The sequence below is a fragment of the Lagenorhynchus albirostris genome, chromosome 9, assembly GCF_949774975.1.
Source record: "Lagenorhynchus albirostris chromosome 9, mLagAlb1.1, whole genome shotgun sequence".
Classification (NCBI taxonomy): domain Eukaryota; kingdom Metazoa; phylum Chordata; class Mammalia; order Artiodactyla; family Delphinidae; genus Lagenorhynchus; species Lagenorhynchus albirostris.
Genome location: NC_083103.1, coordinates 84,103,376 through 84,129,956, shown reverse-complemented (window position 1 = coordinate 84,129,956; position 26,581 = coordinate 84,103,376). Strand labels below are relative to the sequence as shown.

General features: G+C 38.9%; 1 protein-coding gene across 1 annotated transcript in view; it reads left to right on the top strand.

Moving 5' to 3' along the window:
• Positions 1-26,581, top strand: part of SLC35F2 (solute carrier family 35 member F2) — a 49,258-nt gene that overhangs the window by 5,604 nt on the left and 17,073 nt on the right. Inside the window, exons 2-3 of the mRNA XM_060160323.1 lie at positions 23,470-23,645; positions 25,827-25,954. Of these exons, the coding sequence (XP_060016306.1) occupies positions 23,470-23,645; positions 25,827-25,954 (304 nt within the window). The remainder of the gene's footprint in view (positions 1-23,469; positions 23,646-25,826; positions 25,955-26,581) is intronic.

Genomic DNA, 26,581 nt, shown 5'->3' with positions numbered 1-26,581 from the left:
TGAGAGCCACTGGTTACTGGATGGAGCTCAAGCTGTGGCTGTTGCTACTGCTTCTGGCTGTTGTTCCCCTCCTCCCTCCTTCATTTTCTTCTTTACCTGAACACAATTATTATATTTTTAGTGGTTTTTATTATGGTAAAATATATACAACATAAAATTTACCATTTTAAGCATTTTAAGTGACATTAAGTATATTCACAATGTTGTGCAACCATCACCGCTCTCCATTTCCAGAATTTGTTTATTATTCCAAACAGAAACTCTGAACCTGTGTAAACACTAACTCTGCATCCCCCTCTCCCCTCAGCCCCTGGTAACCACCATTCTACTTTCTGTCTCTACAAATTTGACTATTCTAGATCTCTTATATAAGTGGAATCATGCAATATTTGTCCTTTTGTGAGAACTCAAGGTTCTTGACGCCCCCTATCACTGGCCCACTTCCCTCTCCAAGTTTATCTCCCAGAACATCCATCTCTCATGTGGCGGCCCAGCAATAATGGCATGCCTCTGAGTCCCTTGCTGTCTGCATCTTTACACCTGTACCTCCCTTCTTGAATGCCTTCCTATCTGACCTCATGGCTGCTTAAAGACTCTTTGTAGACAGAATCAAGTCAGGCAGTCTTCTTCCCTGGCTCCTTGCTGTACTCTGTTGGATGCCCTTCCTCTATGCCCTTCAGTTACCTGTTTCCTAACTCGTTACATTTACCATATTATGACAAAAAAGGTAATTTTCACTAGCCATAGCTGTGGAAGAAGCGAACTGGCTCTCAAGGTAACTGCTTGTGTATATAAGTTTTGGTAAGTTTGTTAAAAAGTTATAAAGCTTCCTTATATTATTATTTACTGAGGAACATCAGAGAAAATGAATCATTTCATGCAGGTGAATTTTACAGAAAACTTATGACCCACTCTTTTAAAGTATTAAAATTTACTTTTAAACCCAATTAAAATGACACTGTTTATGTAATGGATTACTCACTTCTGTTAATTAATTTATTCATAATTTTGGGCAGCAGTTCTTCAACATTTAATTGGTTTGTATCAAACAACTTTCTAGGGTAGGCCAACCCATTGAATTACTTAGTGGGTCCATTTGCAACTAATCCTGGAGATTTTACCAAGGGAAAAAAACCCATTATTTAGAAGTCTTCATGGTATATTTAAAACAGATATATGAGCCTACTTGCCTTTTAATAAACAAAGTGCATTCAACATATCACCTTTTCTTCATGATTCAGGATCATCATTATGATGATTTTCTTTTTTTTGCGGAACGCGGGCCTCTCACTGTTGTGGCCTCTCCCGTTGCGGAGCACAGGCTCCGGACACGCAGGCTCAGCGGCCATGGCTCACGGGCCTAGCCGCTCTGCAGCATGTGGGATCTTCCCAAACCGGGGCATGAACCTGTGTCCCCTGCATCAGCAGGCGGACTTGCAACCACTGCGCCACCAGGGAAGCCCCATTATGATGATTATGATGATTAAAATTATTATTCTGAGTGGTTGTAATATAATCAGAGGTTAATTTTTTGTCTTATTTTTTTCTGACTTCTTTCTGACAGTTTTCACACATGATTTTTTTCTGTATTACTGAGCATATCTCTGAAAGTCTGCATTCTTACTAAATTATGACTTCTAACCTGTTAACGCTGTAGAAACCAGGTAACCCAGTTTCTTAGAATTGCTCGTAGTGAAAGTATAAATAGGCCCTGTATAAAGATTTAAATGGTTTTTATTTTAATAAATTATAAAAACTTTAAGTCCACAAATTTTGGGACATTTTTTTGGATGGTTACAGGAGTCTATGTTAATTAAAGTCATCAGATAAGTAATATGTCACAAAAACTTGGTTATTTATGCTAATGATGCAGAGAAAGATTCCATGAGAAACCACCTTTGAGTCCCAAACTTCTTTCTAGTCATTTCTTGGAAACCAGAGTATTTAAGGAACGTTTTAACTCAGTTTTTTTCAGTCCAACAAATCCTACTGAGAGCTTGAGGCTAGTATTATTGAGAGCTTGAAGCTTAGAGCTTCCCGGAGCAGTACTGAACAAAAGAGTTTAGGAGAATATTTCTTAAGCTTTTCACTGTGGTATCAAGCCAGAGATAAAAAAAATAATAAAAGCTAATCTTTGTTGAGTCAAGTTTACTTAGTATACCTAGAGCAACTTCACTATTCCAGCACCTCTTGTGGATTAACTCATGTAATCCTTACAATAATACTCTGCAGTAAGTATTATACTATCATTGCCAGCCTACTGAACACATTTGGAAGCTGAGGCACTGAGAGGTTAAATCGTATTCCCTAACAGGATTAGTCACACAGTAGTAAGGAAAGCAACCAGGTTTCATCTCCTCCATCAAGTCAGTCTGGCCACAGAGCCTGTGCTACTAACCAGTGTGGTGACCCTGCCTCCTATGAGCTGGGCAATAAACAGAAAAAAAAGGACTTGGAAAATTTACCCCCTAGGGTTTTTGCTCTGGGTTATTTGTATCGCCTTGGGGTGCCAGAGAGTATATAAAGTCACACGATAAATATAATGCTCTTTCTGGGGCATCATTTAATTTATTTTTTAGATTTCAGTTGCACAGAAGTGGATTAATCATAATCCCTGGCTCATGACACCCTTTCGTTGTTGGCCCATGAATAAGTTAATTTTTTTGTGTGCAGTAAGTTCCTGTATACCTACAACCAGCCTTAAAGGTAATTTTAATCTACCTATTAGTCATCTCCTCCTTCATATCCCTTCTTCCCCAACCAAAGATAATCACCATCCTGAATCCTCCTTTCACCATTTCCTTGCTCTCATTTTGATATAGTTTGGTACCTCTATGTATTTCTATATATAATCTGTTGGGATTTTTTTACCCATTGCTAACTTTCATCCATATTGTTACCTTATGCTGCAACACACTCCCTTTTGCTTCATATAATGTTCTTTCCTGTGAGTATACCACACTTTATTTACTCATTCTTTTGATGGGCATTTGGGCTTTTTTCTGTTTTTTGCAATAGTGAACAGTGAGCATTCTTCTACATGGCTCCTATTGATCACTTGTAAGAGCTTCTTTTATACACACACATGCACATATACATACATCTAGGAGGGGAATTACTGGATTATAGGGTATGTGATTGTTCAACTTTATAAAATAATGCCAAACTTTTTCCAAAGTGGTTGTATCAATTTACACTCCCACTAGCTGAGTATGAGAGGTCCTGTGAAACAAATAACCTTTCTAACACTTGATATTATCAGACTTTAAAATTTTTGACAGTCAGATGAATGTAAAAGAGTATCTCTTAATTTGCATATCCCTGATCACTAATGAAGCTGGGTCTCTGTGTATGTTTATTGGCCTTATTTGTTTCCACTTTTGAGAAATACTCATATTACCTGTGAAATACCCATATTTTGCTATTACTTTTATATTAAATAGTGTCTCTATACACAATGCAATTTATATAGATTTTAAAGATACCACCAGAGAGTTGAAAACATTGGGGCTTGTATCAGGTTCCCCACTAATGCTCATTTACTTCTCCTCGCCTGATAGTGGGGGTTCAGTTGAAAAGGCTGAGAGTAGTTGAGAGTTGGGAGGTGTAAATTAGGAGCAAATGAGTCAGATTAAGGAGGGGAATGAGTTTTTCTGGTTTGAGGCCTGTGGAGTGTTGAAAGACTCACATGACTCACAGGAAATCTCCCTTACACCTCCATTTGCCTCCCAGGCCCAGTCCTCAGGAACTTTCTAATTCAGGTTTAGACTCCTGTTTTCTTTTGGTGCCTGGCTGGTGTTTAAATAGTGTATTAGTTTGATTGTTAGCAGAGAAATCCAGCTCACCACTGTTGTAGGTAAAATAGAGGGTTTATGACTTCACAGAGTTCAAGGAGGGTAAAAGTGCCAAACCACAGAGAGCAGAGAAGCAGCTGGAGGCAGGAACCCAAACCACAGTGGGATTCTCTGCCTGTCTCTTTATTTGTGCTTTGCTTTCACTGTTGATTTCATTCTTCTAACTGCAGACCAGATGATTATCTTCACTTGAGAATTACATTTTACAGTTTAAACCACACAAAACAGAAAAAAACCCCAAACCCTCAAGTTTTGAAGTCTGTATTTTTGTTTGATAATCCACAAGGGATGTACATTTAGATTTTCCAATGGTTAAAAAAAAAAAAAAACTTCTTCAAACTTCCTATTCAGCCTCAGCCTCAATGGGCAGGCAGTATTAGCAATTAAAAATTTTATGGGTCGTGGCTTCTTGGCTGCCCATTGAGAACAGGGTTAGTCTGTTTTCTTCCATGCATTTGCCAGACTGGGCTGGGTAGAGAGAGGGCTGTACATCTGTCACAGGGTCATAAACTCTAGTCATCTAGACTCTTGAAACAGCAGCACACTCATTACCCAATACTAATCCCATCCTTGAATCTACCCTTCCCCCATCCCTGAGCCCAAATTGTCAGCCCTCCTGGAGCTCCTGTTCCTAGCCTTTGGAGGGTGTTCACATTGGTGCCCCTCTTAGAATTCTCACACAGGAGACTGGGGAGAGGGAGAATCCTGGAGGTAGAGGCCATATCCTCTACATGTTGCCCACAGTTTAGTGCTGCCCCCTCCCCTCTTGTAGGCTGTAGGACTCAAGTTTCTCTGACCTGTGTCCAAAGAGAATAGGTGAGTTGAATATGTGTTTCAGACTTTCTTATTTCAGCCAATCAAAAATTGGAGGACAGAGGGAGGATATCATAAATAGATTTTATGTCATCTTATTTTCATTAGAACACCCCTTATTAAAATAATTAATTGTAGAACATATAATCAAATGAGTGTGTTAATGCCCATTGTTAGAGATGCAAGGTAATTTGTATCAGTTGGTCTCCCTGTATGGTATTATAATCCTCAATATTGTATATTTTATTTTTGTTCTTATCAGGGAGGCAGTGTGTAGCATGAGAAAATACAAACTGAACAGCTAAAACTCAGTTTCTCACCTATTCAATTGTACTTGTAATCCCTTTCTTACAAAAGTTTTTGTGAGATTTAAATGAAACAACATATATAAGCACTTAGTATGGCACCTGACACACAGTTATTTTTATTAAGCCACCTCACTTTTGTTAGGATAATAATAAAGGATTTTTGAGTTCATAATAAATGCAAGTAGTATCCCAACTGTCCTCAGTTTCAGTTACACATGGTCAACTGAGGTCTGAAAATATTAAATGGAAATTCCAATAATAGACAATTCATAAGTTCTAAATTTCGTGCTGCTCTGAGTAGCATGATGAAATCCTGTGCCGTCTGCTCCATCCCACCTGGGACTTGAATCATCCCTTTGTCCTGCATGTCCTGCCCATTTGTCACTTGTAGCATCTTGGTTATCAGATTGACTGTTCTTGTGTTCAAGTCACCATTACTTTACTTAAAAATGACCCCCAAATGAAAGAGTAGTGATATTGGCAATTTGGATATACCACAGAGAAGCCATAAAGTGTTTTCTTTAATTGAAAAGGTGAAAGTTCTCTACTTAATAAGGAAAAAAATTGTCAGCTGAGGTTGCTAAGATATATGGTAAGAACAAATCTTCTAGATGTGAAGTTGTGAAGAAGGAAAAAGAAATGTGTGCTAGTGTTGCTGCAGCACCTTAAACTGCAAAAGCTACAGCCGCAGTGTGTAATAAATGCTCAGTTAAGATGGAAAAGGCATTAAATTTGTACCATAAGATATTCTGAGAAGGATCACATTCACATAACTTTTATAACAGTATATTGTTGTGATTGCTCTATTCTATTAGTTACTGTTGTTAACTTCATTTATAAATTAAACTTTATCGTAGGTATGTAGGTATAGGAAAAAACATAGCATATATAGGGTTTAGTACTATCCACGTTTTTGGGCTTCCACTGGGGTTCTTGGAATGTATCCCTCATGGATAAAGGGGAGGGGGCTACTGTACTTCCAATATAACAATGATTATGAGCCACACTGCTTGGGTTGCTCTCCAGGTTCTACCACTTACTAGCTGTGTGATATTGGGCAAGTTGCTTAATGTCTTGTGCCTCAGTTTCTTTATCTATAAAGAGCTATAAAAGTAGTACCTACCTGGGACTTCCCTGGTGGTCCAGTGGTTAAGACTCCATGCTTCCACTGCAGGGGGCACGGGTTGGATCCCTGGTTGGGCAACTAAGATCCCACATGCTGCATGGCGTGGACAGAAAAAAAAAAAATAGTACCTACCTTTAGGATTATTGGGAGGATTAAATGCATTAGGATTATGAAATTGTGAAATTGTTAGAACAGTGCTTTGTACATAATGTGCACTCAACAAGTGTCAGATATTGTTATTACTACTGTAAACAATAACAGTGGTAACAGTAATAATAGTAATGGTAACAATAGTAACAACAACAATAATAACAGTACTAGATATTGTGTGGATATGTATATAAGGGGGAGGCACAAAAATATCCGTGACAGTTTCTGCATTTATAATCTAGTAAAACAAATACAACAGGCATATAAAACACTACAGACAGGATGTAGAAAATGGGAAGGAAGGTTACAATGCAAATGCCGTAGGAGTTGAGAGGACATGATTCTGGAACTGGGCACCCTTCTTACTATCTTTCTTCCCACAATTATTTGATTTTCTTAGCATAGAGGAATGGAAAGAATACAGGCTTTAGAATCTTGTTTGGATTTTAATCTAGTGTTACTATCTGTTTGTCATATCAACTTGGTTAAAAAACTTTGAACTTTTGCAAAATTTTGCCTACATTTTAGGTTTGTATGAAAATCCAGTAAGATAATATATGTAAAAGCTCAATACAGTGACTGACACTTGTCTCCCTTTTATTGTATAGACAGTGAGTATTAATGTTTCCCTTGTATTCTTGACTACCTAGGAATCATGCAGGACATAATATGTAAGGAAATCACTGGATTTCCAATTTTTACTTTTGTTGGTTTGAATAAATCTAGTTTAGTAGATTCTGTCTTGATGGCATGGTTTCATTTTTTTCCCAGCAAATGATGAAAGTGTTTTAATCCAGGATGGCTCCTGATCAACTTTGTCTGAAGTTACTTAATAGGCTTTTTACTTGATGTGATTATCTTGTTACTAAGGCCATTCATTGAGATTAATGTAAATAGTTAAATAATATTATGATTCAAGTATGATTTTAAGTGTCATATGCAACTAAGTTGACTTGGTGTATTAGTTTTCTAGTGCTGTCATAACAAATTACCACAAATTTAGTAACTGAAAACAACACAGATTTATTATCTTACAGTTCCTTAGGGCAGAAATCTGACACAGGTCTCACTGGGCTAAACGCAAGGTGTCAGCAGGGTTTTGTTCTTTTCTGGAGGCTCTAGGGAGAGTGGATTTCTTTTCCTTTTTCAGTTTCTAGAGGATACCTGCATTCCTTGGCCTTTGGCCCCTTCCCCATCTTCAAAGCCAGCCACTTTGCATCTCTCTGACTTTTCTTCTGTAGTCATACCTTCCTCAACCACAGATGGGAAAGATTCTTCCTTTTAAGGACTCATCTCAATGTACTTAACAATAATCACATCTGCAAAGTCCCTTTTGCCATGTAAAAGGAAAAAAACTTCTGACAACAAATGTCAGGGTGGGGGTGCGTGGTTTTCTCACATCAACCGATTCTTCAACTCTCCAGACACAAATTGGGTGTCCTACAATTTAGTTTGACACTATTTGGAGCTAGTGCAGATGACGCAGGTTAAAGACTCAGTCCCAAAAGATTGCCCCCATCCCCCAACCTCCCATTTCAGACACCACTCACAAGTCCCAGGTTGTCACCTTGTACTTCTGACCAACCAGCTATAAATCAGAGGTTCCCATAACCTCCTTCTCGGGTTTGATAATTTGCTAGAGTGGTTCACAGGACTCAAGAAAAGTTTACTTGTTAGATTACCAGTTTATTATAAAAAGATACAACTCAGGAACAGTAAGATAGAAGAAATGCATAGGGCAAGCTATGGAGGAGGGGGCATGGAGCTTCCATGCCCTCTCCAGGTACATCACCCTCCCAGCACCCCAGTGTGTTCACCGGCCTGGAAGATCTCTGAAAACCTTGGTTAGGGATTTTATGAATGCTTCGTTATGTAGGCACGAGTGATTAACTCATTGATCATTAGTGATTAACTCAGCCTCCAGCCCCTCTCCCCTCCCTGGGGGTGGAGCTGAAAGTTCCAGCCCTCTAATCACTGGCTGGTTCCCTTGGCAGCCAGTCCTCCATCCTTAGGGGCTTTCTTAAAGTCATATTATTAACATAAACTCTGGTGTGGTTGAAGAGGGCCTGTTATGAATAACAAAAGATGATTCTTTCACCTTTATCACTCTGCAGCTATTTCAGGAATTGGGGACAAACAAACAAACAAAAAAAGGTGCTTTTCACTCTTATCATTTAGAAAATTACAAGGGTTTTAAGATCTGGCCAGAAAACAAGACTAAAATATGTATTTCTTATATCATAATATCACACTATGTAAGGTGAACTATTCACAGGTTCCAGGGTACTAGGACATGGACAGTTTTGGGGAGACATCATTCTGCCTACTACATTTGGTGATAGAGTCTAAAATTAGTTCCAATAAAAAAAAACAGCTTTAGAGCACAAATACCACCTGGATGCTGGTAAAAATGTAAACAATAATTCATAAAATGTCAAGGAAACCTTTTTTAAACCTTTTCTCAGCTCATCTAACCCACACCTTCTGCACATGGTCAGTGTTTGAAATAACCAACCAAGAATTGGTACTCTTTTCAGGTTGTACCACAGGTTTGAAAGAGATTTGGTAGCTGCTAATTTCTTTGGATGAGCTGCATCTCTAGGCTCCAGGCATGCTGGAGAATTCACAATACCATTCTCTCCGCTGAGACCCTATAAGCGGATAGGGTAGGGGGTCCCTGGAGAAAGAGAACCAGGCATGGCTTTCTTGACATTAGAGAAAGACCTAAGCCATTTTGTGATCTAAGCCTGGACACAATGCCCTTGAACAGGTCTCAGTAATTAGTGATCTTAAGGGAACAAAAAAACAAATGAGTTCTTAGGCAAGAGAAGTAACAGTAGCAAAGAATAAATCAGTTATAAAGGCTCTCAGTTCTGTTTCAATGGTAAAGATAGCCTGAAGCACATTCTTGGGCTGTTTTACAGAATTGAGCCCCCCAACCCCACCCCCTGCCTAGTGCAGCTGGAACCTAAGGAATGATGATGTTGAGCTTTTCTGACCCACGAGATTTCGGTCAACTAAAGCTTGGACTCTGTCAACCTTTGTCCCAATTCTATGCTGAATTCTTCTCTGCTCAAGCCCCTTCATGAATATGCATATACCCTCAGCTTCAGACTTCCCCAATTTTGCTGTTGGGGAGACACTGCTTTGGGAAAGATACCTGTTGTTCTTACTTGCTGCAAGTAATAAATCCTTCCTTCTCCCACTCTTTGGCTTGGCAGTGTCTTTTAGCTCAAAACCCACTAAGAAGTGAACCCAGTTTTCGGGTAACAGAACAGCAGTTTCTATTCCCTTTCTGTTAACCTGAGCAACTTGACTTCATTCTTTGTGTCAGATGAAATATTACTTCATGAGGAAAGCCTTGCATGAAATCTCAAATTAGGTTAGGTCCCATCCCAATTGTTTCTTTACTGTTTTTCTTCACTGCTGTGTTGTGAATTTCATGAAGGCAGGCTCTCTATTATTTTTCTATATTCCCAGAGCCTGACATACTGTCAGGAAGTAAAAAAATATTTGCTGAATTGAAAAGGATACCATTAAGAAGATGGTAATAAAGGTCACCATGGGTTATTGCAATTGCCTGCCTTGTGGACTATTTCCACTAAGCAGTTTCTAGGTAGGAGTGGTGTACTACTGCAAAGGCTACCCCTCTTCTGAAAAAAGACACAGTTATTAACTTGATTTGATCATCCCTGAGATCATCTCCCTTGAACAAGCTGCAGCTTTCTACTCCACAGGTGCAGTTACCTTCAAATATCTCAAATGCTTTTCTCTCTCCACACTTCTCTATTTAAGTGAGGATGAGTGTGTGTGTGTGTTTCTGCTTAACTCTGATTTTCTAGAGGGCTTGATATTGGTAGCCTTCTCTTTTATTGGCTGTGGGATGATACTGTGATGATGAAAGTTGCCAGGTATTGCAGAAGGTTATATACTTCAGTAGTGTGCATAGTATTTATTAAATTGCTTGGTGTGTGTTAGGATATATTTGTATACAAAATTCCAAGTAAAATGTAAAATAATCATAATTCTATGATAACTGATTTAATTCTATGCAAACCCAGTCTGCAGTTATTATGGAATATTTTATCTATTATAAAAATATGGGGAAATATAATATTGAAGACATATTCAATGATCACATAAGAAGTCAGGCATTTATATAGAGAGATGGCACCAACCTGTATTTTTGCAGCCTCATCCATTGTCATCAAACATTTGGTTATAGGAAAAAAAGAAGAGATTAATCCTCTACTTTGAAGTTATTTTAACAGAATCATGTAGGAGGGAACATGGTGGGCTAGTAGAAGCACTCTACTTAGTGTTGGGGTTTTGTATTTTGTACCTAATTCTGCCACTTTTGAACAACGTCGGTTAAGTGACCCATTTCACCTCTCTCAGTCTTGGTTTCTTCGTCTGTAACTCCACAGCACTGTCAAATGGATCAAAAATCAAAGAGAGTAGAGAGAAGTTTTTGTAAATTGTGAGGCACTATAAAAAACATAAAGTTAGGTATTCTGATGGGGTCCATTTATGTGAATGTAATAAATAAATAATATTTGATGATGACGGATGCCCCATTGGCGAGTCCAGGGAGCTTTAAGTCAGCAGTTTGGAAACCTTGAATTGTCAGCTGAGAATCGCAGGTAATAAGGAGGTTGGGGGAGAAGCAAAGGTGAGCTGTGAATCAACATTAGCACAAGGATTCAAAATAGTCTTCTAATGTTATGTTCTCTTCTGGCCCCTTCACTTTACAGGTTTTCATAGAAAGAAAGGATTTTTTTTTTTTTTTTTTTTTTTTTTTGCGGTACGTGGGCCTCTCATTGTTGTAGCCTCTCCCGTTGCGGAGCACAGGCTCCCGGGCGCGCAGGCTCAGCGGCTCCGCGGCATGTGGGACGCTCGCGGACCGGGGCACGAACCCGTGTCCCCTGCATGGGCAGACGGACTCTCAACCACTGCACCACCAGGGAAGCCCCTCTCTCCTGGCATTTTTTACCTTTACAGCAATTCAGCCTGCCCGTATTGATTCACATACTGGATAAACAAAGATGAATAGGACATTGTTTCTGCCTTTTAGTAGCCTACAACCTACCTGGGGAGCTAAACACATACTAAGTAGTGTATAATGTGAGACATTTTATTAGATCAGCAATCTTTAGGGTTTTCCTCCATTATAAACCCCTTTTCATTACTTCTCTGCCAGGAATTAATGTATATTGAAACTCCTGTAAATTGCATTTGTTAAGTAATAATGAATTTATTTTTCCTTCTCTCTCTTTTAACTAATCAGACACTAAAACTTCTGATAAGCAAGAGAAAATGAGTGTTACCATGCTTAGTTGGTAACTGAAAGTAAGTAAATGTGATGTTTGGGTTTATCATGGGTAAATGTGGGGGTTCTGTTAGGCTTAAAAAATATGGAAACGTTTAAATAAAAATAGAGACTATTACCTGCTGTGATGTACTCATCACCCAATAATTATCAACTCATTTCATTTGCACTGCTCCACTTCACCCCTTCTGGATTATACTAAAGTAGATCTCAAGCATCATATAATATCATGCATAAATATTTCAGTATTGATCTCTGCAAGATAAGGGCTTAAGAAACGTAGTCATAGTACCATTATTCCCCCTAAAAATTAACAATAGTTCCTTACTATCATATATCTTGTCCATGTTCAGATTTCCCCAATTATAGCTTAATTTTAAAAATAGTGTTTTTAAACCAAGATGCACATAAGGCCCATGCATTTCAACGGGTTGTTATATCTACATCTTTTTCTTCTATACGTTTCCTCTTCCTCTTGGCTCTTTTTTGTTGTTGTTGTCTTTTTCTTTTCTTGGCTCTTTTTTTTCTTGCAGTTTATTTTTGAAGAAACAGTTCATTTGTCATGGAGAGTTTTCCACACTCTCAGTTTTGCTGATTGTATCTTTCTGGTGGATGTACAGTATTTCCTTCTCAGAATACTGTTTTTAAATGCAAAAAATAAAATATATAGGATTATAGTGGAAACACATTACATCTGTTTAGGTATTAAACTATTAAAACATATTATGATGTTAATATATGTGCTTCTTTTCTTTAAAAAAAAACACGTTAAATAACAAGATCTCACAATGGGTCTTTACCATGATTTTGGAGTAGTGATGATATTTTGAAATTTCAGCAACAGTTGTCATATGATATGAAAATATCTGTGAATTCTTTGGCAGCAAAGTCATAGGTACTGCTAATACTTCTACAGTTTGTTACCCACGTTCACAATAGAAGGGAACGTATTGTGATGTATTTTTTTCCCATCCAAGTTCATGTATTTCCCAGAATATTTTCATGGACCTGATCAGTGGACCCCTGTTAAAAACCCTGTGGTCCTACATTTTTGGCAAGACTATTTCATAAATATTGTGTATTATCTTCAGGAGATGCATAACGTTTGCTTGTCTTTATTGTTGTTGTTGTTATATTAGGAGCTATCAAGTTTTATTGCCTAGATTATTATTTTATTAGGGGTTGTAAAATGATATTCTATTTCTGTCATTCCATTTTTATTTATTATATAAGTATTTCTACAAACTCCCTGTCATTAACTCATTACCCTGAGGTATAATTTGTATAGGAAGGGAGGGATTGCCCTTTGAGTTAATTCTAACTTTTAATAAAGTTCAGAACCATAGGGTTTTTAATATAACCTCTTCAGTCTTACATCTTCATCTCCTTTTTCCTGTACCCAAAATCAATACATTAATATCATTTCTTGTTTGCTTTATTCCACAGTATGCACACAGTCTCAAAATAATATCAACACTACCTCTAAAAAGTTTAAGATATTTTACAGTTCTTATTGTTTCTATGGTATATTCTATTAGGAATGTACTGTCAAATTAGTGTGTTTTAAAGTCGCTTGAAATAATTCCTTTCTATTTGGTTTTGCCACCAACTTAAGACATCCTTAAGTTCATTTAAAATTTTGTTTTTAATTTTATATGTAGCTTTTAAAAAATTTAATTTTTGTTTTATAATTATGTAAAATACATGGCTCCTAAGACAAATCTATAAAACAAGGCATATTCAGACATAATGTACCTCTTACTTTCTCTCTTTCCTGACCTATAGGTAACTGTAAAAAGTTACCTGTTTTCATTTAAAAATACTAACAAATATAGGTAAATGTTTGCATTCCATACCCATTTTCCTCCTCATTTGGTTCTTTTTTTAGTATCTCCTGGCCGTCATTTTATAGAGTGTATAGAGATATTTACTTTGCTTTTTATAGCTGCACGGTATTCCTTTGTGTTTATTAAGCTAGTCCCCTGAGACAGGAAGGCGGCAGGGCACAACCTTTAAAAGAATGACAGCCATTGAGGACACGACGTAAACCGTTTAGAACGAACTGGGTCCAAGATGGTGGGTGATTGACTTCCACTAGACCTTGAACCTCAGTATATGTTCATTGCAATACATCAGCAAGCTAAATGACACACCCACAGGCGCCATGACAGTTACGAGGCCGACCATAAAAGGCAAAAAAGTGGGCAGTGGCCCAATTCATGGAAATCCCCACCTCTTCCCCAAAATAGTTGGAATAATCCTCCCACTCATTAGCCTATGAAATTATGCACCCCTATAAAAACTGACAACTGCATACCCTAGTGCCTGTCATCTTCTGAGGTGGTCCACACTCTGTCTATGGAGGGTGTATCTCCCTGAATAAACCTTCTGTCACTTTACTATGGCTCCATAGATGTCTTTTAGCTTTGATACTAAATCTCGCCTTTAGATGATAATGTACAACCTAGCAGCACGGATTTGAGACATAAAGTGAACAAAAATGTGTGATTTGCATTCAAACAATGCATTGTATCAGTCATTTGACACTTTTTTTTTTCTTCAAATAATTCAGTGGTTTGTCATCTTCATTGTGTATTAGATGCATCTAGGGGACTTTTAAAGTAGACTGATATTTGGATGCCACCTCCTAAGAATGTGATTCAACTCGTTTAGGCTGATGTCTTAGTTCTGGTGTTGTTTTAAAGCTCCCAATGATTTTTAAATGTACCCCCAGGTAAAGGACTATCAATGTAACCTGACATTCCAAATGAAGAAGAGCTGAATAAATGAATCAGTCCTGTCATTGTGTCTTGTGTATATTTTATGTAAAGCTAGTGTTTGAATTAGGCAAAAATCCTTCATTCCTGAATCTTCCTGGAAATTGTTCACCTTTCTGGTCTATGATCAAGTGTCTCATTCTTTGTGAACGTTTTCCAGGCAGTCTTGACTTTTCCTTACCCTGGCCACGCATACAACTCTGTTTTGACACTTTCCCATTTTATTGTGGTTCTGTGTTGTGAGGTCTGTTTCCTCGACTAGACAGAAAGCTCCTTAGCATGTTCAACAATGGCAAATATCCTTGAAGCACTTATTCTGTGCCAGGCACTGTGTTACTCATGGAGAATATAATGTCCCTGTCCTCCTGGAGCTTAGAGTCCTGGAGGAAGAAGAACCACAAGCAGCATGGTAGGTGCTAGGATAGAGGGATATGGTATTTTTTCAGGGCACACAGCAAGAGCCTGCTGACCTGTTCTGGAGAGAAGTGGGCCTGGGACCATGAAATACATGGGCCTTCTAAATTCCCTGTGCTTATTAGCACATATTAGGCACCCAAGAAACTTTAGTAAGTACATGACTGAAGAGTTTACTGACTGATTAAATGAATAAAAGAAGTTATAGTTTCATTGGAAAGCATGTGCATGAGTATGTGTTTTGAAATGGAAGGGATGTTAAAATACGTACTTTAGCTTTTCTGGAAGAAAGAAGGGGGGAAATAAAATGCCTTAAAGTCTTTTCTTCTTTTATTCCTTAAATTCATACAATATATCCAGATAGTAATGTGGTCAGAAGTGATGTTATTTAGTTTATTTTCTACGTGTTTTCCCACCCCTACCCCTGATGATCCATGACTTGTTTGCCCTGCTTTCTTGTGTCCCGGCTCCCACAGCATGAAGCTGCCTTGGAAAATATGTCTTGGAGTTGGATCATATCCTGCCATTGAAGTTCACTTCAGTGGAGGTTCCGTTTGAAAAACAGTGGCAGGATATGTCCTATGGTTAGATGCATGTTGCTTCTGTCAGCTTCCCTTAGAGAGTAACAGGTTTTATTAAGGTGTAGAGAGAGTCCCTTTGTTTAATTCAGAATTCATATGCATTAGGACCTTGTGAAATCCAAATGCTTAAATAGGAAGCCATAAGTAACAAAAATTGTTTTGAGGCCTATGGTATCTCTACGAGTCTGAGTGGTTTTCTCTTCTTTCGCCCTTGTTCAGCCTCCACCCCCTTCAGTTTCTCTTTCTTTCTGTCTTTCTAACTTGCTCTCATTCTTGCTCTCTTCCTCTTCCATTATAGATGAGGTCATTATGATTTGGAGCCAAGAGAAGTGCATTCCTGTAACTTTAAATCTCCATACTCAATTTATGACTTTTTTTTTTAGAAGATGGTTATACTTTATAGTTGGAGGACAGCTTGCTTAATTGTGCTATTTTTTAATGTAAATGTGAGCTTATTAGAGGAATTTTCTCAATTTGTGAACAGGGCTTACTGCTTCCACATTTCTTATTCTCACATATTTCACATTTATTATTGCTTTTGAGCCCATTATGTTCTGCAAAGAATGTTCTGAATTTGATAAAGTTATCAGCCCCTTGATTAGCTTTTTAGTGTTCTGTACTTTGGACATCCAATGCCCTCCTGACATACGGAGAAACAGTGTTAATACTGGTAGCAGGGAAATTAGGCTAGACCCTTTGTTTCCTGACTGCAAGGTGAGGTGCAGGGATCCTTTGAAGAAGGTGTTTCCTAATATAAGCTCTGTTATAAAATCTTGGAGAAGTGAAGGAGGGTAAAGAGATGAATGTAGGGAAAGGTGAGTGAGGACAAAGAGGTACAGGAGGTAAGAAGATATCAGCCGTGAGAGATGACCTCACTTACTATCCTAAGACCATGTTGTATAGCGGGCACAGCAGATGTTCAGTGGTCAGACAATTTGTGCACAGACTCTGCTCCTGAGATGATCTTAGGGAAGACACACCCCTCTTCTGGGCCACAGTTTCCTCAACTTAAAAAAGTGGGCATTAGCAACAAAATCTAGCAATTCTGAGACTTTGTTCCATGGAAGAGAGGAGGAGAAGTTTAAAGAAATGAGGTCATTAAACAATGAAATACCAGAAAATTGGAACCATTTCCTTGGCCAGGTACCCTTCCACACATGATTCCAGAGGGAAGTATGTGGTTGGGGACAATGACACAAAGTGAATGCACTTTTTCACTCTTTGGCTTTGGCCTATACTTCTGTAGGTTCCCAGTACACTATACAGGACCCAGTGGTGAATTTCTTATGCCTAGGATAGGGCAGCATAACATCCAGAATTGATGCAAACTATGCCTCCTTCAGGAAGAAATGAGCATAAGAGAAAGAGGTAGCAACCCACAGATCTAGTTTGCCTCATCAGCCTGTGACAGGTAGAACATCCCTAGAAAGAACACTGCTCTGGGGCTTCTCTGGTGGTGCAGTGGTTAAGAATCCACCTGCCAGTGCAGGGGACACGGGCTGGAGCCCTGGTTGGGGAAGATCCCACATGCCGCGGGGCAACTAAGCCCGTGCGCCACAACTACTGAGCCTGTGCTCTAGAGCCTGCAAACCACAACTACTGAAGCCTGCATGCCTAGAGTCCATGATCCACAACAAGAGAAGCCACGGCAATGAGAAGCTCGCGCACTGCAATGAAGACGCAACGCAGCCAAAAATAAATACATATATAAATAAATTTTTAAAACAAGAATACTACTCTGTGGGAGCAAGTCCTTAACCTCTTGCTCACCTGGGTGAAAATTTCCTTCAGTAGCCTAATAAAATGTCTTTGGGTCTGGCCATTTCCTGATATAATTTCTGCCTGTTGAAGGGTGAAGTTGCTTCATTTCCTTCCTTTTGAAAGTAACAGAGTAAACTGGAGTGATATAACCCTTTGAAGAGCATTTTAGCAAAACAAGTAAAGTTGAAGACATGCCCTAAAACCAATGATTCTACTCTTAAATATATCTCCAGAGCAAATGATTTCTTTAAACTTCATGACACAAATAGAAACTTCATGACACAAATAGAAACTCATGACACAAATAGAAACTCATGACACAAATAAAAACTCATTATAGGGCTTCCCTGGTGGCGCAGTGGTTGAGAGTCTGCCTGCCGATGCAGGGGACACGGGTTCGTGCCCCGGTCCGGGAAGATCCCACATGCCGCGGAGCGGCTAGGCCCGTGAGCCATGGCCGCGGAGCCTGCGCGTCCGGAGCCTGTGCTCCGCAACGGGAGAGGCCACAACAGTGAGAGGCCCGCGTACCACAAAAAAAAAAAAAAAAAAAAAAAAAAAAAAAAAAAAACTCATTATAGTTGTAGAGTACTCTGAGTTCACTGCTTCCAGCAGATGTCTAGATGGTACCCATCAGGCCATCCTGAGTGTGGAGGAGATTATATGTTAGCACATAGTTTGCTAAAACCCAGAAAAAGTCTTAGATATGTATGTCAGGAGACATACATATGAATGTTTGTAGAGGCATTGTTTATAAGTGCAAATAGAAACTTCATGACACAAATAGAAACTCATTATATTTGTAGAGTACTCTGAGTTCACTGCTTCCAGCAGATGTCTAGATGGTACCCATCAGGCCATCCTGAGTGTGGAGGAGATTATATGTTAGCACATAGTTTGCTAAAACCCAGAAAAAGTCTTAGATATATATGTCAGGGGACACACATATGAATGTTTGTAGAGGCATTGTTTATAAGTGCAAAAATAAATTGGAATACAACCTAATAATAAGGGAATGGATAAATAAAGTGTGATATAATCACATAGTGGAGTACTATACAGTAGTGGAAAGGAATGAACTAGAACTAACATCAATATAGAGGACTCTCTTGAACAATGTTTATCAAAAAAGCAAGTTGCAAAAGTATACATTTAGTATGATGCTGTTTATATAAAAAATTAAAACAGACAAAACAATTGTATACATTGCATAAGGATACTTCTGTAAATATGAAAATATATGGAAATGCATTGAATGTTAAATACCAAGTTCTAGAAAGTACTTATCTCAGGAGGGCTAAGAGATTGGGGAGAACACAAGGGGGATATGTTGATTTTGGCAATATTTGTGGAGAGAGAGAGTAGAGCAGGAAGAGCAGTTAGGAGAAATTTGCTGCAGTTCAAACTGTAGAGCGCTTCCTCCTTGAAATGCCACTTACTCTTGCTTCCAGAGTGTTTTTCCTTGTTTTCTCCCTGCGTCTCTCTGGCCATGCCCCTTCATCCCCATCTCTAATTCCTCTTCCTCCTCTGCCCCTTAAATGTTGCTGTTTCCCAGATTGATTTTTTAAAATAATTTTATATATTTATTTTAAAATTTATTGGCTGCATTGGGTCTTCGTTGCTGTATGTGGGCTTTCTCTAGTTGTGGTGAGCGGGGGCTACTCATCATTGCGGTGGGGCTTCTCACTGCAGTGGCTTCTCTTGTTGTGGAGCACGGGCTCTAGGCACATGGGCTCCAGTAGTTGTGGCACACGAGCTCAGTAGTTGCTCTGCAGCATGTGGATCTTCCCAGACCAGGACTTGAACCAGTGTCCCCTGCATTGGTAGGAGGATTCTTAACCACTGAGCCACCAGGGAAGTCCCCCAGGAAGTTTCTTTTTTACCCTCTTTTCTTTTCAATTTTTAGGTATATGTTTTAGTGACCTCATTTATATCCCAACTTCGATTACCACTTTTATGATCATGATTCCCAAATTTATTTCTCCAATCCAGTCCTTTTTCCCAGCTCCAAACTGTCTACTGGACATTTCTTCTTGACTGTCTCATAATTAAACAAAATCCAGCATGTCCAAAATGGAGTTAATCTCTTTTCCAAATGTGCCTTTTCCTTTTGTCTTTGGGATCTTGATTAATTACATTGTTATCTACACAGGTGTCTGATCCAGAAAACTGGGTATTATATTAGGTAGATCTGTCTCTGTCAATTTTCCTCTTTAATTGGCTTCCATGGCAGGAATTAAGGGTTAGGTTTTGGTGTTCTGTGTTATGACATAATGTGCTATGACATATTTAGGGACCCAGGAATGCTCAATTCCTACCTTGCTAATCTCTTTACTCTCTCCTATTCAGAAGATTTCAATGAGCTTACCACCAGCAAAATAAGATACCAACTTTAGAACCTATTTTAGATCTCTTCTTGATCTCGATTCTATTGACTTTTCCATCATCTGCTGCTCTTGTTTTTCTCTTACACTCTGGGTTATAGCTACACCAACCCACTTGAAATCCCTGAACGTGCCATATTGTTTTAGAACTCTGTGCCTTTGTACCTGCTATTCCTTCTGCTTGAGATACCTTTCCTTACTGTGCCTGTCTAGTGAACCCCTGAGGTTCTTGTTAAGTAGCCCATTTTTGTACTTGTCTGTCTGTGCCCTAATTACTAGTTTATATGCCTACTTATCCCCAGTGGTCTCTGAGCCTCTGAGGCACAGAGAGTGCCTATCCAGTTTTGTATCTTCATGGCCTGGCACATGGTAGATGCTCTATAAGTATATATTTAGGGTTGACTTACCCAGCAAATTTCCCCTTTTTCTTTTTGCCTGTGTTAGGATTGTTTGAGATTAGTTGCAAATTACTGAAGCAAATATTCCAAAGAAAAAATACATTGTAAACTCTTAGAACAGATATTCTCTGTCTTCTGCAATTTGGGTATTTTCTATTTTGCTTAGAGCAACTCTGGAAGGAAGTATTTATGTAGAGAACATTTAAATAAAAGTTGCAGTATTCTCAATCCTGGTCCCTGAACCTTCCAGGAACTATATGTCTTCATCATCTCTTTTAATTTCTTTTAAGTTTCTTTCAAGTTTTCACCCATATTGCCTTCTGCTCATCTCCCAAACTTGTTTAAGTTTCCCTGCTTCTTTAACAAGATAATAATTAAACAAACAAACAAACAAGCAAAAACCCTGTCCTCAACACTGCTGCTAATAAGCAGAATACTTCAAACTCTTTCCCCATCGCTGTTCTCCTTTTCATCATTAAAAAGAAAAAAAGAGCTATTTATGTTTGGTGCATTAATTTGCTCATATTCTACTCACTCAGCCCACTAGAATCTGACTTTAGTCATTACCACTAACAAAATGCTTTCCTTCCAAGCCATCTAGCAGCATCCAGCTTAACAGTCCAACTGTGTCTATTTAGCCATGATGACATCTTTTCTCTCTGCAGTTTTTGACACTGTAGTATTGATGAGCTCATCCTTCTTGAAATGTTTTTCTACTCTTAGTTTCTGTATCATGGCACTCATAATTTCTTGTCTTTCTCTGACTATTGAACTTCATTGGATAAGTGTGGAAGTGTCTTATATTTGAGGTAACCATATATTTGGGCATATGTGGTAATTTCTTTATCCATTTACATTCACTTGACAAATATTTATTTATTAAGTGACAACAAAGTGCCAGCACTGGATATGTAGTGGAGAGTAAAACAGATATGGTCTTTCTGAAGTCCAGAGTTTCAACCTTGTATTTGTTATCTGTTGCTACTGTGTAACAAATTACCTCAAATTTAGTGGCTTAAAACAATACACATCTGTTATCATAGTTTTTATGGATTAGGCATCTGGGCATGGCTTAGCTCTGCCCTCTGCTTCAGGGTCTCTCATAAGGCTGCAGTCATGGTGTCGGCCAGGGCTAGAGTCTCATCTGAAGTCATGACTGGGGAGGGAATCTGCTTCCAAGCTCATGTTGATTTTGGCAAGATTTATTTCCTTGGAGACTGTTGGACTCAGGGTCTCAGTTCCTTGCTGGTTGTTGACCAGAGGCCACCCTTAGTTCCTTTCCATGTGGGCCTGTCTATATATAGCAGCTTGTTTGATCCGAGCCAGCAAGGAAGAGAATCAATAGAGTTGGGTAGCAAGATGGAAGTTATAACCTCAGGTAGTGTATCCATGGAAGTGGTATCCTGGTGTTTTTTTTTTTAATTGAAGTATAGTTGATGTACAATATTATATAAGTTACAGGTGTACAATATAGTGATTCACAATTTTTAAAGATTATACTCTATTTATAGTTATTATAAAGTATTGGCTATATTCCCTGTGTTGTATAGTATGGTATCCCATTAATTTTCTTGTATTCTATTGGTTAGAATCAAGTAAAAGATCCAACCCATGTTAAAGTGGAAGAGATTACACAGAGTAAAACTACCCAGAAACAGAGATTCACTGGTGGCCATCTTAGAGTCTGCCTGTCACAAACCTCTTAATGTTTTTCTCTTAGACCTTCCAGCCACCTCAATTTCTATTGTTCTCAAATTAAGCTCAGTACTCTCCCCTTGCCCAAACCTGCTTCTCATCCTGTATTCTGTGTCTTGGTCAGCAGCCTTATATCTATCCAGTCATCTAGTCCAGAAACCCAGAGATCATTTTCAATACCTCCTCCAGAGATTTAATGGATCACTAGGCTCTGTGAGTCTTTCACATCATTCTCTACTTAACATTCACATTTATGTGGCTTTAGTTCAGTCATGGATCATTATATTAACCTTCTAACCTTCAGTAGTCCTTCTCATAGTAACCAGAGTTACCTTTTTTTTTTTTTTTTTGCGGTACACGGGCCTCTCACTTTTGTGGCCTCTCCCGTTGTGGAGCACAGGCTCCGGATGCGCAGGCTCAGCGGCCATGGCTCACGGGCCCAGCCGCTCCGCGGCATGTGGGATCCTACCGGACCGGGGCACGAACCCATGTCCCCTGCATCGGCAGGCGGACTCCCAACCACTGCGCCACCAGGGAAGCCCCAGAGCTACCTTTTTACAGTCTGGCCTCTACTTACTTTTCCAGGCTTCTTGCCCTCCACTCTTTGCAATTGACCTTATGCCTTAGGCATAGGCCACTCGATATTTCCTGAACCCACCATTGAATGTTTGTGCCTCTACATTTGGTCCTACAGTTACTTCTTCCTGGGTTCCCTTCTCCCTACTTCTTCCTCTAGATATCTCTTATATACATACTTCCAGACCTAACTGAAAAATCACTTCTTCCATAAAACTTTTCTCCCTGCCTGCTAACTCCCTCACTCAGAATTAACCAATAGTACCTGTGTGCTCTCTCAGCCCCTTAATCACACCACTGTTACTGTTGTAACAGTGTACACTGTTGTTGTGTAGTTTGCTTTCTGCAGTTTCGTAGTTGGCTGTTAAGGTACTTATCTTTTAAAATGCCAAAGGGTAGGGTCTAGATCTTATTCTTCTCTGGATCCAAAGTGCCAGCCTCTGGAACAGTGATTCACAATCTTGGCTGCATTTGGAATTACTTGGGGACCTTTGAACTCCACCGAGGTCTGGACCCACCCCCCGAGGCGACGATATGATTGGTCTCAGGTGCAGCCCGGGATATTAGCATTTTTAAAAGCTCCATGATTCTAACATGTAGGTAACATTGAAAGCCTCTGCTTCTAGTTGAAGGAACCAAGTCTCTGGGAGAATGAGAGGATGAGAAAATGTTAAACAATGAATAGGAAGACTTTAAAACTAGAGTTAAAGTTGAGCTTTAAAAAATCATACACACAGGGCTTCCCTGGTGGCGCAGTGGTTGAGAGTCCGCCTGCCGATGCAGGGGACACGGGTTCGTGCCCCGGTCCGGGAAGATCCCACATGCCGCGGAGTGGCTAGGCCCGTGAGCCATGGCCGCTGAGCCTGCGCGTCCGGAGCCTGTGCTTCGCAACGGGAGAGGCCACAACAGTGAGAGCCCCGCGTACTGAAAAAAAAAAAAAAAAAAAAATCATACACACATAATTCAAATAAAATATGACATAGCAAAGTAATCAAAATGATCTCTAAATAAATCATCAGTGAACTGGGGGAATATGTATTTTTGTAGTAATGAGGGGAAAATTAGAAATGTAAAAGAGAATAAAACTGTAGTCTCTCAAAATCCAACGCTTTAATTTTTGTGCATATGAAGTAAGCGATAAAATGAAATAAAGAACCACCTGGAATTATTAGCATTTTCCTTTTGGTTTAGCCCTAAAGTGTGTGTGTGTGTGTGTGTGTGTGTGTGTGTGTGTGTGTGTGTGTGTGTGTGTGTGAAAGATATAACTTACTTGCCAGTTCCTCTGATTTCCTCCTTTGTTTTCTAGGAATATTTTGAAAACAATTGCCCTGGGTCAGATGTTGTCCTTGTGTATATGTGGGACAGCCATCACCAGCCAGTATTTGGCAGAAAGATACAAAGTGAATACCCCCATGCTTCAGAGCTTTATCAACTATTGCTTGCTGTTTCTAATTTATACAGTGATGCTGGCATTTCAATCAGGTATGTCAAATGTTGGAATTACCTTTTCAACAAATTATCTTCATAAAAATTTTTGGCTCTTGACATTCAAAAAATAAAATATGGGGCAAAATCAAGAACAGGAAACTACTGCTGTTTTTATTAAAGTTATTAGAAAAGTATGACACCTTTGAATTCTATGAAATTGGTGACTAGAGATTTGTGTATAATTCTCTGAAATTGTTGATTAAAATAAGTAGCACCAAACTGTAACGTAGGAGTTGTCTAAAAAAAAAAAGTGTAGGGCTTCCCTGGTGGCGCAGTGGTTGAGAGTCCGCCTGCCGATGCAGGGGACACGGGTTCGTGCCCGGGTCCGGGAAGATCCCACATAACGCGGAGCGGCTGGGCCCGTGAGCCATGGCCGCTGAGCCTGCGCGTCCGGAGCCTGTGCTCCGCAACGGGAGAGGCCACAACAGTGAGAGGTCTGCGTACCGCAAAAAAAAAAAAAAAAAAAAAAAAAAAAAAAAAGTGTAAATGCCATTACAAATTAGGTCTTCTATTTTTCCCCCCATGGTTGATAAATTTAAAAGACAGTATTAGAAACACTTAAAAAGTCAAGAACCTCACTGTCCAAAATATGTATTTCCAGCTAAGTGGAGAATGCTAAATGGACCACCAATTGCATGTATTGATAGATCAAGTCTATGTTGTGAGAGAAACAAAACAAGGAATTGGCAAGGAATTAACATCTTATCACTGGCTGGTTAAGTTGTTTTAGAATCATTGTAGAATTATCATTTCTAGCTAACTATTTATAAATGGGAAAAACTAGGCTAACATTATTGCGCCAGGTATCATTTTAATTGCTTAACTCATTGAAGCCTCCTAACAAATCAAGTGAGTATTATTATTATCTCCACATTATAGATGAGTAATCTGAGGCATGTGGTACTTAGATAACTTGCTGTAAATCATGCAGGTGGAGGCAGATTTCAACCTAGGCAGCCTGCCCCAGAGCCCATGCACTCACCACCATGCTGTATTAGGGGCTTCTTGTCATGATAAGAGCCATCCTTCCCACAAAAGAAGAACATGGTACTATAAAATAAATTAAATAAGATTGAATTCAAGAGTGTAAAGACAATGGGTAACCCAGACTGATAGGTAGGGTGCAATACTCCCATTTTCATCACATTTAAGGCAAATAATAAAATCACCAGTGTGCTATTTGCTAATCGTCTTTTAATATGAACCTTAATACATAATGGTATTTCTATGTGTCAGGATAAATAACTTATTTTGAAAGAAATGGAAACCAGCTGTGGGAAGGGGTAAAGAGATATCTTAAGGGGAAATCTTCAAATTTGGCAAGAACTTTAGGAGTTGGAAATAGAACTGGTACATGGTTAATAGCCCCAGACTTTTCTCCTCTATGTAAGCATTGGCCTTTAGGAAGTCAGTGTGATTCATAAGTATATCAGTGTAGTCCTTCTAAGGGATGGTTATTAGGTGCGTTCCATGCCATCTTATCTTGGGGAAGACAAACTGTGTTTTCAGGATGTTCCTGCTGATTGGGATTTCATGATAATTATTTGGCTACGAGTCTCACTACCTTTATTTCCTTGCAGGTTATCTTACCCATAAAGCCTTCTTGTATATGTGCCAACTCTATATCTCCTTGTGATGCTAGATTCTACAAAGAAATGAATCACAGTTAACTTGAATAAATAGAATTTAGGGGATAAAAGGTGTTTCTTCAGTGGGGCCACTAAATCTTTTTTCCATACTTACCACTGGCTTAATTTTCTCTTGAAAGCACATCTTTTCCAAAAGAATGACCACATGCAGAGTTTTCTTTGAAGAAGCTCATGAACAGAGGTTAAATAACCAATGAATTCATAAGCAAACATTTCATTTCCTAGGGATCTGGATGTTATATTTCTGTTGCAGTAGGAAAGGGAATTTAACCACTTTTTTCTTATTTCCTTTCTCTTTGGTGTTTTCATTGAACACTTGGTCTATGATGACACCTTAGCTTGGGCCTCATACTAGAAAAAAATCTGACTGCTGAGCTGTTGCAGGAGTTTGGGTTATGAGTAATGGAAATTAGGAGGGTCCACATTCAAAATACATAGTAAACCCTTGCTTTGACTCTTTATCTCTAAATTAACATGCAAGGAATCATTTTAAGTACATGTACTAATCTAGATTTCTTTCAACCAGGTAGTGATAACCTTTTAAACATCTTGAAAAAGAAATGGTGGAAGTACATCCTGCTTGGACTAGCAGATGTAGAAGCTAATTACCTGATTGTCAGAGCATACCAGTACACAACTCTAACCAGTGTCCAGGTAAGGAGTCCTCTTACCAGTTTGGGTTTTATAGCTTTAAGAGAAGAATCTGAGCTCATATGTGCTCACCTAATTTTATTAAGAACCTGTTCATTTGAAGAAAACCTAAACACAGGTGGATGCTATCTGTTTTCCAGTGGAGCATATATGCTAATGAGTAAGGCTTCCTGGAATTACTGAAAATGTGTACAAGTTAATCAGTTCCCAAACTGCTAATGCTACAGCAGAATAGAACAGTTGCTATGAAAATAAACATAAATATTTAGTTGGCAATGGATGCTGTGATGTTGGCAAGAGTTCTGTTTTATGTGTTGCTTAAACATGGCATATAAAGTGGATATTACCATTGTGCTACAGAAAAGTTGGAGGTTTGCAAGTAAAGTGGATATTCAAGACAAAGGAACAATTAGAAGGAACCTATTAGACATCTTGGTTAGAGATGGTAGCCAAAAGTAAAACTTATATCTCTATTCCTTTTCTAGGTTTATTCTCACTGGATTGAAAGAAAAATGTTTCTACATAGCAGTACTTTTCAACCTGGTGGAGCTGAGGAAGATTGTTTAAGTTGTCTTAATGTTAGGGAGTTTACTGGTGGCCTAGTGGTTAGGATTATGGGCTTTCGCTGCT